General features: G+C 45.9%; 1 protein-coding gene across 1 annotated transcript in view; it reads left to right on the top strand.

Moving 5' to 3' along the window:
• Nucleotides 1–14,585: 14,585 nt before the first annotated feature.
• The window catches only part of ISX (intestine specific homeobox), a 37,225-nt gene continuing 32,159 nt past the window's right edge, over nt 14,586–19,651 (top strand). The window contains exon 1 of the mRNA XM_024216787.1: nt 14,586–14,769. Coding sequence (XP_024072555.1) covers nt 14,586–14,769 — 184 coding nt within the window. The remainder of the gene's footprint in view (nt 14,770–19,651) is intronic.

The following is a 19,651-nucleotide window of genomic DNA, read 5'->3' as shown; positions in this document are numbered from 1 at the left end:
GGGCAATAAGCCAAGGGAAGTTTAGCTTCTGATGAGGGGCTTGCTACTATTAAAATCCCTGCTCCCCACTTCTCCTGGCTGGCACTGCCAGGAATGCCAGTCATCACCCGCTGCACAAGACATCCAAATCTTTTCCAAAGCGACTGACTGCGATGTCACAACGAACTACGACCGAAGTGGGGAAACAGGCAGCAGGAGCAGCTTGAAGTCTTTAAAAGACAAAGATCCCAACTGCATGTTAATGTCCCTCCCTAGTAATGAAGAACAATGCAGGGGGAGGGGGGGCGGGCGGGCAGGAATGCAGGATTTTAAAACCTAACAGAGCATGAACAGAGGGCCAGATACCCCAGCTCATCAGAGCCACATCCCACCAGATACAGGATGAAAAAACAATGGGATGTTAATGACACATGGATGTCTGCATCCACTGGTGTCACTTTAGAGTGCAAGCTCTTTGGGACAGGGGTTGTCTTTTTGTCCAGTGCCTAGCACAATGGTCCATGACTGGGACCCTTCGGCACTACGATTATACAAGGAATAAATACTGTAATAATATGCTCCTCTGCCAGCTACTTTGTGAGGAATGAGAGCTGCGTCGACATACCTCGAGCACTGTCTTGGAAGAAATACTGCACACTGAACCTTGGGTTTTCCAGCCAGGGCCCAATTGAACATCTTTGCAAATGACGGGAAGGGGGACTTAGATCTGTGTTAGCCAGCCTTGACCCATAGCATCTATTCTGTTCTGTTGAAATAAATCAGATTACTGTTCAAATGAACCATATATCCCCACTGTAGACCAATATCCCTATTTCCAGCATGAAAACAATGCATATCAAGAGCCTAACCTCTTGTACACCTATCCCTATGAGACTGTATTTTTCATTGAGGAGTTCCTGTGCTCCACATTAAAATACAGAAGCTGGTCGTGTCAGCAGCTCACTGCTTGAGTGGGGTGACTCACTGGAAGTACCTGACTCCAGTGTTCCAGGATCAGAACGGGCTGCCTATTGATCTCTGGGTGGAGTTTAAGGTGATGGTTATGGCCTATAAAGCCCCAAATGACCTGCCTACCTCTGAAATAGTCTCTCTCCCTGTGCCATACTGCTGCAGCTAGCAGAGACATTCAAGCTGGATTCCCACTCATAATAAAATAATGGGAGATGCCAGCAGGTGTTCTTTGGGAAGGCCGCAGGACTTTGGAATTTGCTCCCCCTTTGATCTGAAACAGCCTGGCCTTGATGACTTTCTGGACACGCCGTAAAAGATTTTTAGGTAACAGGGTTCTTGGCGAAGGTCGAGGGTGTGTTTTAGGGGGCACATGAGCTAAAGAGACATGTTTGCTGCTTTGATTTATTGACTGGCTGAGTTAATTCATTAGTTGTATATGGTTACGTAGTTGTTTATTCTTGCTGATGGGTGCTCATCATGTGCAACTGTAGATCTAACTGATGGTTAGAACACCTAGAACATTTTCCAGGGGTGGTTTTTTAATGGATATGTAATATCTATACTCAGGGCTTGTCTACACTTGTCTACACAGCTGTAGCACTTCAGTTTAGACACAACCTATGCTGACAGGACAGGAGGTGTTCTCCCATCAGCGTAGGTAATCCACCTACTCAAGAGGCAGTAGCTAGGTCGATGGAAGAATTCTTCCATCAACATAGCACTGTCTATATGGGGACTTAGATCAGCTTAACTACATTGCTCAGGGATATGGATTTTTCACACCCCTGAGTGATGTAGCTGGGTCAATCTAATTTTCTAGTGTATACCAGTGAGCCAAATACAATATAAACGCTGAGTCCAAAGTATATGTCACCAGAAGCCCTGAGCTCAAAACACAACCTTAGAAAATGTACAGCTTAGATGCACTTCATGCTTTCTCACACTTGGGTACCAATGAAAAGCAGACACTGAAAGCCTGATACAGCTGCCTTTGTAATCAATGGAGCTTTTCCATTGACTTTAATGGGAGCCGGATTGGGTCCTGAGTGCCCAGCGTTTCAGTTTTATTTAACAATGTGAGTGAAAATGTATTCTTCAGCTAGCAGTCGGGATGCTTTGATACAACATATTAATTCAAATTCCTTTTATTGTCCTTGGAGGCAGAGCTCTGTGGATTTAGTAGAAATTCTAGATAAGGAATTTTATGAGAGGGAGAGGAAGGAGGTTAGCCTTACTGAATGTGTTACTATTGATAGCCAAGTGAGAGATTATCTCTATTGCTAATAGAGCATTGATTTAGAGCTCATGGATTTTGGAACTGAAAATGTGAGTTGGCTCTCTGTTACTCACCTAACAGAGTGAGTCAAATACATGCTTTTGAAGAAGGAGAAAGTGGGCAATTAGGACCAAATCTTAATCTGATCTAATCTACATCATCCTGGTATCCAAATGCAAACCAAATTACAAAAGAATTCATAAACACTGCACTGCATTCTCCCCTCTACCGTGTAACATGTCAAGCAAATGTGTAGGATAATTTTTAAAAATTATTTGCTTTTCACAGGGAAGTGCTTGTAGAAAAGCTAATGTAAAATCTTGCCTACCTTCGCAGAGCAGAGATGGGCATTGCTGCATGGTCCCAGAACCAAATTAAGACACAGGAATGTGCCTAGGGCCTTAGCTCTGATTTGATGACATTAGAATCTCCACTTTCCTGTAGAAAACAGGTTTCTGGGCCTCTTGATTGTGAAGAGAAACTTGAAAAGGCAAGCTGAGTGTAACCGATGCAGTGATGTCTGCCTGAGTCTGCAGACAGCCTCCAGTAGAGGGAGAATCAGCAGCTAGAGCTGGTGGGGAAACTACTTTTTTCCCCCCATGAAAAATAAAGATGAAAATGAAAAAGGCTTCGTTTAGGTCTCAGAAATCTGAAAACTTCTTAGTTTTAAGCAAGTGAAAACTGAACATTTAAAATTTTAGGGCTTTCGGCCAATTTTTTTTATTTTTGGCAACCTAAAACCAAACTGTTGCAGGTCTTCAGGTTTTCATTTTTCACACACTCCTCCCCCCACCCCTTTATTATGATGATGATGATTTTATGAAAACAGACATTTTCTGTGAAAATTTCCATTTTGTCAAAAAAAAACCAAAAACAAAAAAAACCAAACCCACAACCAATTTTCCATCAAAAGAACATTTGGACAGAACATTTTCCTCCAGTTCTAGCAGCAGCCACTCGAGCTGCGTGGCCCCACCCCCACCAGTAGCGCAGATCAGGACTCAAAGGGAACCTAGCTACCAATACTGACAGGCATGAAGGAGCCATTGTCACCACTGGAGTTCCATGTGAGGGTGTGGCTAGGGCCCCCAAAATGCCTAATCTGGCCCTGCATGGTCCAGCTGTCCTGTACGCCATGGCCACAGAGGCTAGAAATTTCCCAGCTGCCTCCCTGTGCCCCCACAGGGGGGACAACAGAAACCTTCTATGGTTGGCCAGCATGGTCCCTTGTTCACACGCAGAGTCACAGATCTGGGCACTGGGTGTGTGCAATCTCTCCCTTACTTAGGGAGGGGTGATGGGTTCCTCCTGGGCTGTCCGTCCTCTAAAGAGACTGAATAGGCCACCGAGCCCAACCCAGGGGTCACTCAGTCAACAGCTCCAAAACAGAGCTCTCAGCCAGGAGTGAGGTTTGAGGCCTTCAGGCTGAAGAACATTCTTTCCTCCATATCAGATGAGGGAAGACATAGGCCCTGCAGTACCCCTTTGTGCCTTCCCCCTGCCTGAGAGGGTACCTATTTGGGGAATCCAGTCCTCCTTCTGCTTTCTCTTCCCACCCACCACAGTAGCACCATGGCATTTACTGAAGTCACATGGTTTCAGTAACCCCTGGGAGCTCTTAACAGACAAAGAGAAGGGCCTGTGACCCACAGAACAGGCTTCTCTGGGCTGTGGAGGATGGAGGGCACATGCAGATGAGTTACTCGTAAGTCACTCAATTGGCTCTGGTTGTAGAGCAAGCTCTTTCCCCTTCCATATTAACCTGACCCCTCCTCACGACCAGTCGGCATATGACCATGTAACTAAGGACAGTATCATAGTGCATGTGTACAGGCAACCTTAATTCTGGTATTTCCCAACTTTCCAGTGCTTGACTTTTCAGCCTTAGTTTATAATGTTCTTTGAAGGTAGTTGTCTTGTATGTCATCTTATAGATAAAATGCAAATGATGTACTTGATGCAAGGACAGTAGGACCCACAGCTAAAGCAACGCTGCTTTTGTTTTGTAGACAGCTGGGGGAAAAGCCGTGATGCCTAGGCAACTTCACAGCCCGGGTCGGGCGGCTGGTTCATCAGGGTGAAGCTTCTGAAGTGTATAAAGGAAACTAATTTAAATCACTTCTGCTCTTAGAGAAACGGGGGCGGGTTGGCTCCTGCTCGGAATGTGTTTTCATGTTTAGAGTGTGTGACGGCAGCCCTCTTGGCTGACATGCCGGGAACTGAAGCAGGGACCTCCAGAGCTAAAAGCGTGAGCAGCTGTAGCTTGAACTCTACAGCCACGGCTTTTTAGCTGCAGCTGTAACAGACTCACCTCCTCTGCGGAGCAGGTGCAGCGCGGAACACGTAACACACAGCCACCGATGGGTCACAGATGCACCTACCTAAACTTGTAAGTGTATGGGCAATTAAATGAATGCAAATATTGCAAAACATAATCAACCAACAGAAGTGAAAACCCAAGTCTGCCCTTTAATCGGTTACATCAAGAGTCTCCATACCCAGCTGGACTATTCATACCCATTCAACAGACCCATGTGCTTCTTCATATTTAAATGGATGGCTTGCCCTTATCCCAAGGAGTGGTGACATGCTGCTTCCAGCCTGTGACCCTCTGAGCCACAAGAGCCCCTCCTGCCCCTGCCATTTCAGCATGTGATCTGTCTCCCTCGGGAGATAAGACAAGGAAGTTGCTTAATGGGCCCCCCATGAGATATTACAGGGAGGTGCAGGAGTGAGGAAAAACATCAGCACATAATTCATGATCAGGCAGAAGGGGACAAAAAAAAAGAAAAGTGTCTTCTCCCTAGAGTGGATTACACAGGAGATCCCGCTGGAACCCATCAAAGAAAACAAAACACGGAGAATCTAGGAACACTGGGCACTTCACATTCTTCTGAACATCTCTAGGGAGAGGCTGGGGGGATTAGAACTTCCTAAAGGAGGAAGAGGGGGGCTGTTTTAGGAAGAGAGCAACAGAGAGATGCATACTCTCCCCAGCAAGGGACAGGAGTCTCCTTTGGTTTGTCTGTGTGTCTTTCTGATCTGCTACGATTTATTTAATTTCCACGTAAAGACATAAAGTTCTCTCTCAAGTTGTGTTGGAAGGTAGTGGATTGCTCTCTTGTTGTGGCAGGTTGCCAGCTGGTCAGCCTGACATAACTTTCTCTGGCAGAGACTGAAATGTTGATGCATCGTCTACATTTGGAAGTGACATTTTTCTCCAGCTTTCATAAGCAGAACTAATGGAATCACTAAAGTGCAATCTCTTTGGTTCCTTCTTGGAATTTCAGCTGAGTTTTAGTACTTCTGAAAGTGAAGCCTTGACAGCACTGGCAGCTGCCATCCGTAGTGTGGATAAGCCCTATGCAAGACCGAATCACGTGGGGCTCTGCCAGTGCACCTCACTCCTGACCCAGCAGTGCTTCCTGGTATTCAGGTCTGGAATCCCAGACAGCTCTGCCAAAGCACCTCACTCCTGCCCTGCAGCATCCCCAGAAATCCCAGGCCTGGATCCCACCCCACGGCTCTGTCACTATACCTCCCATTCCTAACCCTGCAGCGCCCCTTGCTATTAGAGGTCTAAGACAGCCACCACATGACTCTTCCAAAGCATCTCAAACCTCCCTTGCAGTACTCCCTGCTATTCCTGGCCAAGACCTACAGGTGAATTTGGACAATACAGATTACCCCTGACTTGCAGCACACCCTGCAGCTGAAGCAAGGCACTATCACACCCGGGTTTGTTTGAAACAGCCCCGATGTGTTGCCATATAGGGTATATGGCAAAGTCCACCAATTCTCTCCAGCTTTGGTGGGAAGTGAGGGGAAAGCAGTGAAGTTTAAGTCATGAGAGAGGGGGATCTTCTCTCTTGCTTGGTCATTTCTAGCCATGGGGGGTTAGAAGATATTGGATTTGTCATTGATAAGAAGTGAATTTTAAATTCTTGACAAGGGTATGTAGCTATCTGTCCATCCATCTACACACTTACATGGCTTTCCTCACCACAGTACCTGAGACAAGAACCCGGAACTATGCTCTTTTACATTTTGTATAAATCAGAAGGAGGAAATAAAAACATTGCATATTAGCAAGGCCCTCAGATCTCACGCAGACATCAAAGGGAACATATGGATCTCCACCCCCACAAAATCTCTCCGGAATGTCAAAAGGATGCCATCTCTTCCTCACCCCTACCCCTCCCCGGATTTCACATGAATATCAGAAGGCTCTTATGCCTCTGGATCTCATGCAAATAAGGGAAACATCTCACAGCCTAGGCTCTTATGTGAATATATCAGGAGGAGCCTTGCACACCTGGATCACACATGACTATCAAACAGATATTCCCCTCCTCCTCCCCCAGTCACATGCTGCTATCAGAGGTTCACTCCCTGCCCCCCTCATTCCTCCTCCACGTGAATCCCTCTGATTTCATATGGATATCAGAAAGTGTCCTATACTTCTGGAACTCATATGGCCACTGGAAGTCTTCCCATCCTCAAAATCTCAAGCTTATAACAGAGAAAAATCAAATCTTTAGTCAGAGGGAGCCTGAGGCATGGATCACAAATGGATATAGAAGAGGCTAGCCCATGGATTTCACAAAGTCACCAGCGTGATTCCTCTAGATCTCAGTGAGCAGATGCAGTCCCCTGAACATCACATGACCATCAGAGGGATTCTCCTTGGAACTCACATGACTGTCATAGGCATACCCCACTCTAACCCCAAATCTCCATACCAGAGCTTACCAGGAAGCCTGGAAAATGCACCCTGCCTTGACTTCTCCCTGTCTCCAGTGATTGTCAATATACCCTTTGTGCTGAGTTTTATAACCTCTCCAAAGCCCAGGTTCTCTCTGAAATGATTACTCATAAAGGCTAAGGTAAACATGGGTGACACTCAAAATTACTTCATCTAATACTTCAGAGTCCTTTCTTTTCAGCTAAATCCTTCCTATAGCATGTACTATTCTACCAACCCCAGAAGCCCATTCTGAAGTCACAGACATAGTCACACATTAACAATCTATAAATAGAACAAGCATTGTTTGCTCAACCAGTTAGACTCTCTAGCACCTTTACAAGGGATTAACCCTCATAAAGAGTGCACCAATAAGAATAGGTTTGGGCAGGCATTCGGTGACAGGGATGAGAGGAGAATTTATTTGCCACAGTGTTTGCCCAGCCCTACGTAAAATAACAATGGTTGGAAAGAAATGGAATATACCAAATGCTAGTTTGGCTGGGACGTAAATGGGCAAAGTTGGGTGGTGGTACACTTTGAATGTGATGCTAACTTTTGACACAGCCTTCAGCTTATCTGGCAGTGGTGACAGAAGTTGAAGGTCACATAATGGCTGCTCTGTTTGTCTTCACGGTTGCTTAACAACCAGTACCTAAATTATTGCTTGAGAAAATCTAGCGCATGAAAGATGCAGCATAAACCAAATCCTTACATGGTAAGTGAGCAGGTTTTGAACAGCTGCCTAAAGCGCTGGGAAGAAGACCATGGTTGAGAGCTCCCATTTCTCTGGCACAATGGAAATTTCTGCCATAAGGGTAAAGCTCATCAGTGCGGGAGGCTTCTAAGGGCCTCACAAACCTCACCCTCCTCCACTCCCAGTGCAAGGCACACGTCTTCAACCTGCCTCTCTAACGTAAACACACAGCAGCACGCACATAAAAAAAAAATCCTACCACACCAAAACATTTCCCTGCATGTACAATTCTTCCCCTGGGGAGAGGATGAAACACATGTGACAGACGTGAGTCATGTTGCTTAATGTACCGATAGAAAGCGTTCAGAGGCTACAGTGACAAGGGAGATATAAGAACCGGAGTAGAATAGACTTTTTGTGTGTGTCTGTACTAGAGCCGTGTAAATAACAGGTGTTTTGGTTCACTGGCAAGTCCAAAAAACTGGGGTGAGGGGGGGATTCGTTTTGGGTCAAACTGAAAATGAAATGTTTTGAGATTTTTGATGAATCAAAAAGTTGAAAATAAAATTCATTTCAAGCTAAACAAAATGTTTGGCTTCAACAATACCGAAACATTTCATTTTGATTTTGAGCATTTGAAAATGTTTCTCATGTTTTTAAAGGAAATTTTGAAATGAAAACTTTGCATTTCAAAAATACCAAAATGAAATGTTGCCATTTTTTCAGAATTTTTTTTTAATAACATAAACAATTTGATGAAACTGACACGAACGCCAAGACATTTCAGTCACTGAAACTTTTTGCCAAGAAAAAGTGTTGGACAAAATTGTAGCCTAGCTCTACTCTGTAAAGCCCCTAGCAGAATGGGGCCCTGATCTTTGATTGATACCCATCAGTGATGCTGCAATACAAATAATAACAATGACAACACAGCAGAAGGGTCTGGTGGATGGAGGGGCTGAATGTCCTCTCCACATCTGGGTGATGCAGCATTGCTCCAGGACACGGAAAGCTCATTTGCTTGCATAACTAAACACATTTATTCACTACCAACCTGAGGCCGCACAGTTTAGTCTCCTGAGGACTGAAATACTTTAGTCTATCTAAAGTCTTTGGGCTTAATACAGGGGTATACGGGTGAAATTTACTTGCCCTGTCCTAGATGATTTAATCCTGCCTTCTGGCCTTAAACTTTATGACACTATGAAATAATAAGTTAAAGGTGATATGCTCCCTATTTGATTCTGTTATCAATCCCCTGGGCTATTACCTTCAAGGATTCCATTGTTACCATACAAAGAGCCGCCATATCATAACAAAAGACAGACGTGTGTTCTCCATACTACTGCAAGGAGAGCTCGTGTTAATCACGTACGTTCTTGTTTATATAACTTTGCATTTACCTAACAGCACAAAAACTAGACCCAGCTTCTACCTGCAGCAGGCAGCTCTGTGTTCTGATCAGCAGTCAAAGCCCTGCACTGCCACGGAAAGGGTGACCCTTTGAACTCTCCAGCTATACCCACCCATACATAACAACGGCAGCTGTGCAGCACAAAAAGGCACCTGGACTCAAGCAGCAGGTTAAATAAAGTTGCATGGATTTGTACTGGATTTTTTCCCCAGTGGAAAACATTTATAAAGTTTTTAGGGGGAAAAAAAACGCCTCAGCATTACAAAAGGCGAGAATAACTTCAACTTGAATTGAAATTGTTAAAGCCCATCACCAGACTGTATAATCAACGTCCTAGACCTGGGGTTGGCAACCTTTCAGAAGTGGTGTGCCGAGTCTTCATTTATTCATTCTAATTTAAGGTTTCGTGTGCCAGAAATACATTTTAATGTTTTTAGAAGGTCTCTTTTTATAAGTCTATAATATATAACTAAACTATTGTATGTAAAGTAAATAAGGTTTTTTAAATGTTTAAGAAGCTTCATTTAAATTAAAAGACAGAGCCCCCCGGACCGGTGGCCAGGACCCGGGCAGTGTGAGTGCCACTGAAAATCAGCTCGTGTGCCGCCTTTGGCACGCGTGCCATAGGTTGCCTACCCCCCTGTCCTAGACTCAAACTATTTGCTCTTCTCTCTTTTCCAATCCCTTTGTTTTTGTTACTATTTATTTATTTACTCACTCGCTTCCTTACCGTGGAACAATAGCGCTCTGAGTCCATTTCACCTCGAGGGCAGGTGATGCCATCTCCACCGTCGGTCGATGATCATTGTGTCGTAAAATAAAACACCGTAAATGTTATCAGTTCAAACCCACAGGGCCGCTTTATTACCATTTATAATGTATGGGCTTGTTGGAATAGCTACAGAGACAACAGGGCCAATACAGCTAAGGTTAAAAGAACTCCGGAAGGCTGGTCACAAGGGCTTTCTGCTTGGATTGTTGCCAGCTGTTGAGCTTTGAGAAGATCGTTGCGACTGTCACTGAGGAGACTGTCAGACTCCAGTAAGGTGTAAAGGATGGAAGACAACCTACAAGGAGATGATGCTTCAGAGGTGACATCGACAATTTACAGCTGCTCTGCATCTAGCAAATGGCTTGTGCCTATGTGTGCCAGTGCCTTCGAGTGGCTAGAACGGCTCCTGATTGCTGACCAGGCTCAAGCTGTGGAGTTGCTAGCCATGAGGTCCATTCCCAGTGACAGCTGGCCATTCTGACTGTATGTGACCACAGATTGTTAAGGCAGGAGCTAAGGGAGGTGCCTAGGAAAATTGAATCCACAGCTTCAGGTGGAATCTCATTGAATTCTTCTCTTTAGATATAGAAGGGAGAAAGAGACTGAAGGGAGAGAAGGGAACCTTCTTCTTGTCTGCCACCAGCACAGACTTCGTTAGCTAACAGTTCTCTCCCTTGTAACAGGCTCTCTATAATAACAGACTCTGAACTGTGGGGCCCACTTAGATTTCAAGTCCACATGACCTAGGATTCTCAACTTTTCAGAAGCTAAGCTTTTAAACACCTGTAGATTTGGTTGACATAGGCAAAACCAGAAGAGGGACTCACCACTGCATGGATTCCCCTTAGAGAACTGCCTCTGGTGCTCAGCCATTCTGGAGGAAGATGTGGTTGCTGCCCCCAGGAGTTTACAATCTAAATTAGCTAACTCAGTAATTGTTGTTGCTGAAAGTCATCTGGGTTTGCAGTTCAAGTGGAACTGTAAAAACACACACAAACACCCCCAACAAAACCTGTAGCACTCAGGGCCTGGGTATCACTACACCCAGTAACTGCATAACCCTGTACCTTTAGCCCTTACTCCGCCCACCCTACTTCCCCACCTCAGAGTTTGTCACCGTCCTTGGTTGGTTATGTTTTTCCACAGACAAAGAGCAAAATGATACTTTCAGACAGAACCAGCCTCATAGTAAATAAGGAGAACAATGCAACAAGGAAGAATAAAAGTCAAGTCTCAATTAGAAAGCTCTGTGTGTGTGTGTGTGTGTGTGTGCGCACACGCATGCACACGTGCACGCACCTCAGTTGAACTCAGCTGACCACAAAATGTCTACAGGCTCTGCAAACAGCAGGGTCTTTAGAAATGTAAAGGTATGAACTGAGGCATAATAATAATACTTAGGTCTCACATAGAATTCCTAGTTCTTATAACTTTCAACAGGAGATCTCAAAGTGGAGGTCACCAGCATTATCCCCACTTTAAAGATTGGGGAAACTGAAGCACAGGGAGGTGAAGTGACTTGCGCAAGGTCACAGAGAGCCAGGAATACAGCCAAGCTCTCCTGAGTCCAGGTGCAGTGCTCTATCCACTAAACCACACTGCATTCCGCAATTAAGGTTTTGTAGCATAGAGCTATGTGGTGGACCCTGTAGGTATCTAACAGGAAGTAGGCTAGAGAGAAACATGGAGACAGGTGGAGTTTAGGGGGTTCTCTGAGTAAGATAATAGATCTGGGTTTTATCCGTCAGGTTGTTAATGTCATTTTGAATAAAAGTGTTGCACTGACCTGGAAGACTTGTAAATACTACAGTCTCCAATTCTTATTTCTTTAGAGTAGCATTTAAAGTAGGCAACCCTTGTATTCCTGGGGCCAGATCCTCAGGTGGTATAAATTCACATGGAGTAATGCCACCTAACGATCTGACCTCTTGTCCTGCCAAAAAAAGTGTATTGAACTGAATTGGCTGGGGAGAGTGACCAGTCGGTGGGCCATTTGTTGCCCTGAAATAATCCTAGCTCACTCACACAGCTGCTGTCCTCTGTATTAACTGACCCTTTCATTAGGCATTTTGCGATGAGTCATGCATCTCCTTGCAATTCCCCACCTTTCTCAGACCTCCAAAGCTCAGCCCTCTTGGAAGTAAAGAGGAATGTTTGCAACTACAAACCCAGGACAAAGCTCGCCACAGCCTTGCCTGGGCTTCTTCCAGCAACTACAGGAGGTAGGCAAATCCACGGGAGTGGGCTTTGATCTTTGCTGCTCCATGTCTACTTTGCAATTAAACATGCACAGCTGGCTTGTGTCAGCTGACTTTGGTGCGGGACTCGGGCTACTGGGCTTTTTAACTGCAGTGTAGATGTTTGGGCATAGGCTGGAGCCTGGACTCTGGGACTCCATGGGAGGAGAGGGGAGGGTCCCTCAGCCTGGTCTCCAGCCCAAGTCTAAATTTACACAGCAATTTTTAGCCCCACAGCCCCCAATCAGCTGACCCAGGACAGCCTGCAGCTATGCCGCAGGTCTTTTATTCCAGTGTAGAGATACCCTAAGGCTACCTGTGCATGAGCCATTGCCCTGTGCCTGATAAAACTGGCATAGTAGACATCAGAGAGTCACTGACTGCATCAATAGAGCATTTATACTGCACCAGGGTTGTCCTTGCCCTTTCTCCCTAAACAGAATCCGTTCAAACTGGTTTCCAGTTTACAGGTCAAGAATCACAGGGGAAAGAGCAAGCACACTCTACATGGGTTAGCAAGACCAAGTCCAGAGATGTAAGGTGTTCTCCCCATCCCCCTGCACAAACACATTCCCACCCCTGCCCACAAAGACAAGACTGCCCTGAATCACAAAGCGCTGTTCTAATTAAACACAGCGCTGAAATGAAACCCCATGCTCAGAGAGCCCAGGCAGAGCTACTGATGGAGCTAGTGCGCTAGACTGGACAGGCGCATTCACCCAACCTTCCAAAAGGCAGGTCAGAAAGACATGGCAACGCCCTTAAGCAAAGTGGTTAACAAGCAAAGGCGGCTAGGATGTTAAGGTACTCTCTCCAGGAGAATGGCTAAGGCATCTCTTACCTACAAAGGTATCCCATATGAGGATGGGTGAGAGGTACCCCTTGTACTGAAAGAAATCCAAGGGTTCCCTTAACCAGAGAGCTGTCTCATATGAGGAGGGCTAGATTGTCCCTTGCCCAGGAAGAAGTAGGGGCATCTTTTACACGAACAGATACAGTAGAGAGAAGGATGTGCGGGAAGAAAGAAAAACACGACCCATTTTCAACTCCTCCCTTTTTTATCAGTATGAAAGAGTTGCTTGCTCACCCTCCTGTGGAGAAATTTGATTAATAAAGTCAGATCACTAAATATGCTTCATTGTGACTCACTGCAGCATTCTGAGCCTTTCCACCACCCTTTTCCCCCCTGCCCTCGCTGCTTGCCCGGTCTCCAGAATCCCTGGAAAAAGCAAGTCTTTCATCTTATCAGGTGTGTTTTATTGCCCCCTGGTTACACAGTAATTTTGGTCTTAGCTCCACCAAGGGATCGCATGATGGGAAATCAGCTCAAGGATTGTCAGTTCATTGGACAAATAAGGAAGGGCCTGTCAATACAATTATAGGAGACAGATAAGGAAAGCACAAAAGGGGAACAAGCAGAAAAAGGGAGCCAGACCGGGGCAAGGGCAATCCCCGGAGGGTTTACCAAGGTTAAAAAAAAGTTTGACCAATTGCATGTTCTTCGTTAAATAAAGGTTAATGAGAACAAAGAAGTGGGGCAGAGGGGAATAACTGGAACTCTTCAGTGTTATCCAGGGAATTTCCCCCCTGGTTTAGACACCCAGCTGGAAGGAGGAGACAACTCGTGGGAGATTCCTCAACCAACCCTGCTGCAGAGCTGAGAAAAAGGAGAGCACTTTTGTGCAGGAGGCTTGACAGGGATTTCTCCTTCTGGCGTGGCTGGTTTGAAGGGAAGACGCTGACAAGGGCCTGTGTGGAAGTGTCAAAGGGTTCTGTGTTTGGAAGAGGAGAAAACCTGACTCAAAGATTGTGGCTGAAGGGGCAGCAGTAAACCTGCGAGTTACAGGCTGGGGAAGGTCCTTTTCTCTCTGCATGAGACAGTCTGATATTTTGGAAAGTTTACATTGTGCCCCTCCTGTTAGTAACTGGGCACAAAGGAATGTGTTGACTTAGCATTCAGTTATTTTCTCAAGTCATATTAATACAAGAAAAAAGATACTGGGACTTCTAACGGATTCTTGTGGAAAAGCGAAAAGGAAGATAACTGCCCCGTAAACATTATTCACCTAAGTGAAGCAACTCTTTCCTGGGCATTTTTGCCATGACTCTGCAGGGAACACTCCTCCTCCTGGGATTACAATGAGATTGTGCAGAGCCCTTTAAAGCTGCAGCGGTTTGGGGGCTGTTTTGATTTTTTTCCCCATCGTCATCTGGTGTTACTTTGCTAGAAACTCAGGAGCTATTCTTGGCCTTGAAGTGGGCTCCTGGGATCAGAAAGAGAAGGTGTGGGCTCTCTCACACACCAGTGGTCACCATTGCTCCCTCTGTCACTGATTTAGTTCAGGAGGGTGCCGGTAAGGAGAGGAATACACCCACTCACCTGTATTGCTCTTGGAATAAGCAAGCAGCAGAGAGCGCTCCAGTGGTGAGGCTTTTTTCTTCCCTTTTGCACCCAAAAAGAGATTTGGAGTTGGTCTTCTTTCCTCCTAGTGGGATGAAGATGTGTGACTCTGGGGAATGTGACAGTCGGGGGAAGCCTGCTCTGTCTTTTTCCATTGAGGAGATCTTAAAGAAACCCTCTGCTAGGACCTGCCTAAACAGTACACCAAGGACTAGCTGGAGCCATGCCAAAGCAGCTCCAGCCATGGGATCAGAGCCACAGCTGGAACTTGCCCTGGGTAAGCACCACTTCTACTACTTAATGAAAACTTTCCCTCTTTCTAAGTCTGTTTGGTGTGACTTAAGTAGAATTTGTAGCGTTGTGCCCTTGCAGGAATCTGGGAATTCATTGGTCAGGAGAGTTCAGGCCCAGCATATTTGATACACACATATGAATATAATCTTAACTTGAAACCAAAAAGATTTTGGAGAATTACTTTGCTTATAGCCATGGCTGCCTACTGCCACCCCTTACCCATCTATCTCATAGAGCTGGAAGGGATTCTGAAAGGTCATCAAGTCCAGCCCCCTGCCTTCACTAGCAGGACCAAGTACTGATTTTGCCCTAGATCCCTAAGTGGCCCCCTCAAGGATTGAACTCACAACTCAAGGTTTAGCAGGCCAATGCTCAAACCACTATCCCTCCCCCCTTTTGGGAATGCAGTATGCCACAAAGGCTCCAGAGCCCTGAGAGATGCACTATTTGAACAGGCAAGAAACAATGACCCAGATCCTCAAAGGTATTTAGGTGCCTAACTCCCATTGACTTCAAGTCTCACCTGATTTCAGTGGGAGCTAGGCATGTAAATACCTTTGAGGACCTGGGTCTATGTGACCTGTGCACAGCAACAGTGCGAAGTCCAAGAACACCTGGAAATTACAACCCAATAATATACCCTGGGACCTTTCACCTAAAAAAAAAATACCCTTATTATTTACTTTACATAAACATCTCCTCCTGGAAAAAAGGCCTGAGGGCCAAATTCAGGCCTAATGCAACCAGGTGCATACCAGGACCAGATTTTTTTCCAATAGAGCCAAATTCCATGTAGATGCCTTGGCATGATAAACTCAACTGCTCAGATTCAAACAGGACCAATGGACTGTAAGGAAAAGGTAGCTAAGTGGTGTTGGAAGTCAATTACTAGAACTCAGGACGAGAAAGCACTTTTTCTTTAAAATCTCTCTTTATCATGAGAGACAGAAGGGCTCCTTCATAAACTCCTGGAGCGAGCTAGGTAGCAGCAAACACGAGCATACTTCCAGTGCTGCAGAACAGCAAGTGTGTTGGCCTTCTTAACTCTCATTTCCTTGACTTTGGTCCGTTTAGCGCAGAGCTAATCAGAAAGGATTATTTTGTTCCTGCAGAAAATTTCAACTTTTTATTGAAAAGATTGAAAATCAACATTTTTGATTGTTCGGGTTTTTGACAAAAAGTTGAAATTTTCTGCAGAAAGCAGCCGCTTTCCACCAAAATAAATAAATACCCAATTCTGTCAAAAAACAGCTCATTTTTGACCAGCTGTAGTTTGGCCCCATCGACACACCTTACAACAGAGGTTAATAATTATGGTTTATTATTTGTAATACAACAGCACAGAGATACCAGTCATGGGCCAGGGCCCTGTTGCACTAAGCACTGTACAGACACATAGTAAGAGACAGTCCGTGGGCCCAAAGAACTTAGTCTAAGTAAGAACTGTTCTCCAGCATGATTTCCACTCTTTTGGGTCCGAAGTAGGTTCTAATATGGCTTGGATGGCCAGTATGAACAGGACCAAACCAAGGCAGCACAACTGGCTTAGGTAGGGATTTATAATGATACTCACAAAATATGTTCTAGCCTAACACACTTTGCCTCTGTCCACACTGGTTGACCAACTGTGTTGGAATCCAGTTTGGCCACAGCTGGGTGTTAACCATACTTAGCACAATGGTTAAACTCAGTCATACACTGGAATTTTGGCCCCTTTTACACAAAAATATCTATCATGTTTGGGCCTGGTTAAAACTTGGTCTGCTCTTTCAGGCTGCACCTCTGCTGAGAGTGTCTGAGATGTCCTCTGTCATGGCTCTACCACCAGCACAGCTCCACCAGTGATGGTGGAAACACTAATGTCAATCAGCCACCAATTTTTTATCATTGTCATCGATGGTGGTAAAAACTCTAGTGGCCTGTCTCCATTAGCATCTCCACCATCTATACCACTGGCTGTAGTGCAACGGTGGGAGATTTCCTAAGAATTGCCAGCATAGATGAAGCCTCAGTATTGGCAGCACCATACCCTGTTCTAACCATAGCCCTGAATCATGCTAAAGCCTGTTCTTTAGATCAGTTCTGAAACATGCTTAAAAAACAATGCAGTCCCATCCATACGGCCGGGCTTAACTCCATTTTAACAACGTTGGGCTCTTCTGTGTTGTAAGTGGGACAGGCAACGCAGTCAATTTCCACGGTGTAGACTGGACCTTTATGTCTTAACTCTGGCGTCTCTGGAACTGAGGCAGGCGTTGGAGTAACCCAGCTCTGTTTCAATTTGCATCCCTGTTGAGCTTGTCAAATCCCGGTACTAGCTATGACAAGTCCTTGCAGAGGACTCAAAGGATGTCAGGGATTCCATTACTGCATGTCACTACAAACACATTTTCACCCCAAACGGTTCCAGCCGAGAGCCCAGTCAGTTGTTCGACTTGTAAATGATGCAGCCAGCACAGCAAGACCCATCCCTTGACTTGATGAATTGTAATTTGTTTTTCCTTTTTGTTTAAAAAAAAAAATCAAGCGCAAGCGGAGAAAATTTTATCAGCTTAGAAACCAAAGGTGGCTGGAGAGAGAGAATGTGATGACTCTTCAGCCCACTACTGAAAAGCAATAATAGAGTCTGCACATCTGTTGTGTGCTAAATTAATGGCATTACCCATATGTTTATGGCAATATAAAATATATACTTTAAATAATGATACTACTTAATACTTTAGATGCACACACAAGCTAATTAATCACTGAAACATGGACAAGCTATGTAAATTATATAGATGTTCCCTCCTCTACACAAATATATCAAGTGGGTTTGTTGGTGTTATTTGTTCCACTTCATTGCCATCCTTGATCAAGTGGCTTTAAAATGCAGGACAAAAATGAAGCTTTTGATTGGCAGGCAGTGACATTGCATGCACGTTAACAACACCAAGGAGATACATGAGTTAATTGCCCTTCCACTTCTCCAGCAGAACCACCAGTTTTTTCCATGTAAGGTTTATTTCATAACAGCAGTGACACCCTCAGCTGTACATTTCAGGATAATTACTGTGTTTCATCAAAGTCACTCAACCTTATGCCACATAACACCGGCCTGGGGCATGTTACATAATGACCCAGCCCACTCCTGATTTGCGTTACGGCTGGTCAGGCGGGAACTGCAGTGCACTGAGAAACTTGTGGGAGACTCCAGGACTGGAACAGCAGTGGGGTTTGCAGGTCAGCATAATGGGTATTGGCAGAGGCGGCCTGCAATGGCAGGAGAGGTGCAGGTCAGAAATCAGCAGCATGAACAGAACTGTGCGAGCGCTTAGGAGTGGAACAGTAGGAAGTGCTGCAGGTCAGGGTGCAGCTGCACGGAGAAAGGAGCTGGAGGGGCAAGCAGGACCAGAATAACAGAGCATACAGTCGATCAGAAATGAGGTGGATTAGCAGATCTTATGTGGGAACCCTTCTCTGGGAGAGAAACGGATGCTGCAGCTCAGGTGTGAAATCCATTGCCAGGGCCTTTTGAAAAGTTTCCACAGCCCCTGCCCACAGCATGCTAGGCTCTGTGAGTCTGATTCAAAGCTCACTGGAGTTAATGGGAATCTTTCAGTTGACTTCCATGGGATTTGGATCAGGCAACATCTGTTCTTCATCCCTCAGGTTCCTCGGTGCTTAGATTTAATGAATTTACTTTGCAAAAATTCCCACCAGATGGCCGCTTAACTGCAGCATGGGATCCAAAGCACATTGGAATTGGCCATAGCATGTGTTTGAAAGAGTCCTATGGAGTTAAAGATGCAGGCCTCTGAAGTAGAAGCCCATTTCATCCTGTTTACCATGTTTTTGTCTTTAGTTTCTCCCTCCCCATCCTCCCACTGGGCCCGGATGGAGTAACCATCACCTTTTGTAGGGGCACCAAATAACATCAGTCATTAGCCCTCTGTTCCTCTCTGACCAACTCCTCCACTTCCCCAAACAGCTCTGGGTGCCATCTGCAAAGCAGACTCCCACGGGTCAGACAACTTTTCCTGGCCAAGAACAACTGGTGTGTTGGATCCTTTTAATTCAGAAAGAGGGAGCCCTGTTACCGCCTATGGTGGGTGAGCTGATTAGCAGTCTGACTTTTCTTCTGCTGACATTCATGGGAGCTTGATTTCAATAGGAGGGGAAGCAGGCCTGAAATAAAAGTTTGGCCTGTACTTCTGGCAGCAGCATTGCAACATCAGGAGCTTTTTTGTCTTGCCAGAACAGTTCGGGCTGGGGAGTTTGGGTCTGGGGAATTAGTAATAGTAGCAGAAACAGTAGTATTGGTATTATGCGTGTATTGTTATAGTGCCCAAAGTCCCCAATCGGGATCAAGGACCTCACTGCCCCTGTCCTGAGAAACTTGTATATGTTGGTTGTTTTACCTCACCCATAACTGCACTCCACCCAGGGCCGGCCCCAGGCACCAAGCACCCAAGCCGGCCCCAGGCACCAAGCACTCTGGCCGCCGGGGGGGTGGGGGGGGGGGAGCCGAGCCCCAGCCGGGGCTCGCTGCCCTGCCCCCGGCGCTCTGGCCGCCCTCCCCCCGACGCTCTGGCCGCCGGGGGGGGGGGGTGGGAGAGCCGAGCCCCAGCCGGGGCTCGCTGCCCTGCCCCCGGCGCTCTGGCCGCCGGGGGGGGGGAAGCCGAGCCCCCGCCGGGGCTCGCTGCCCTCCCCCCGGGGCTCCGGCCGGTGGCCGGAGGCTTTTTCACCTGGGGCGGCGAAAAAGCCAGAGCCGGCCCTGACTCCACCCAGTTTATTGCAGAGGAGAGGCTAGATCAAGGCATGTAACTGAGTAGCTACCATCTGTTCAATATTGCCAAATCACCCAATCCATAAAAAGCACTTTT

This window comes from Terrapene carolina, unplaced genomic scaffold (genome assembly GCF_002925995.2).
Source record: "Terrapene carolina triunguis isolate 2854851 unplaced genomic scaffold, T_m_triunguis-2.0 Scaffold247, whole genome shotgun sequence".
Classification (NCBI taxonomy): Eukaryota; Metazoa; Chordata; order Testudines; family Emydidae; genus Terrapene; species Terrapene triunguis.
Note: the sequence above shows the minus strand (reverse complement) of the source record. Positions and strands in the feature narration are given on the sequence as shown.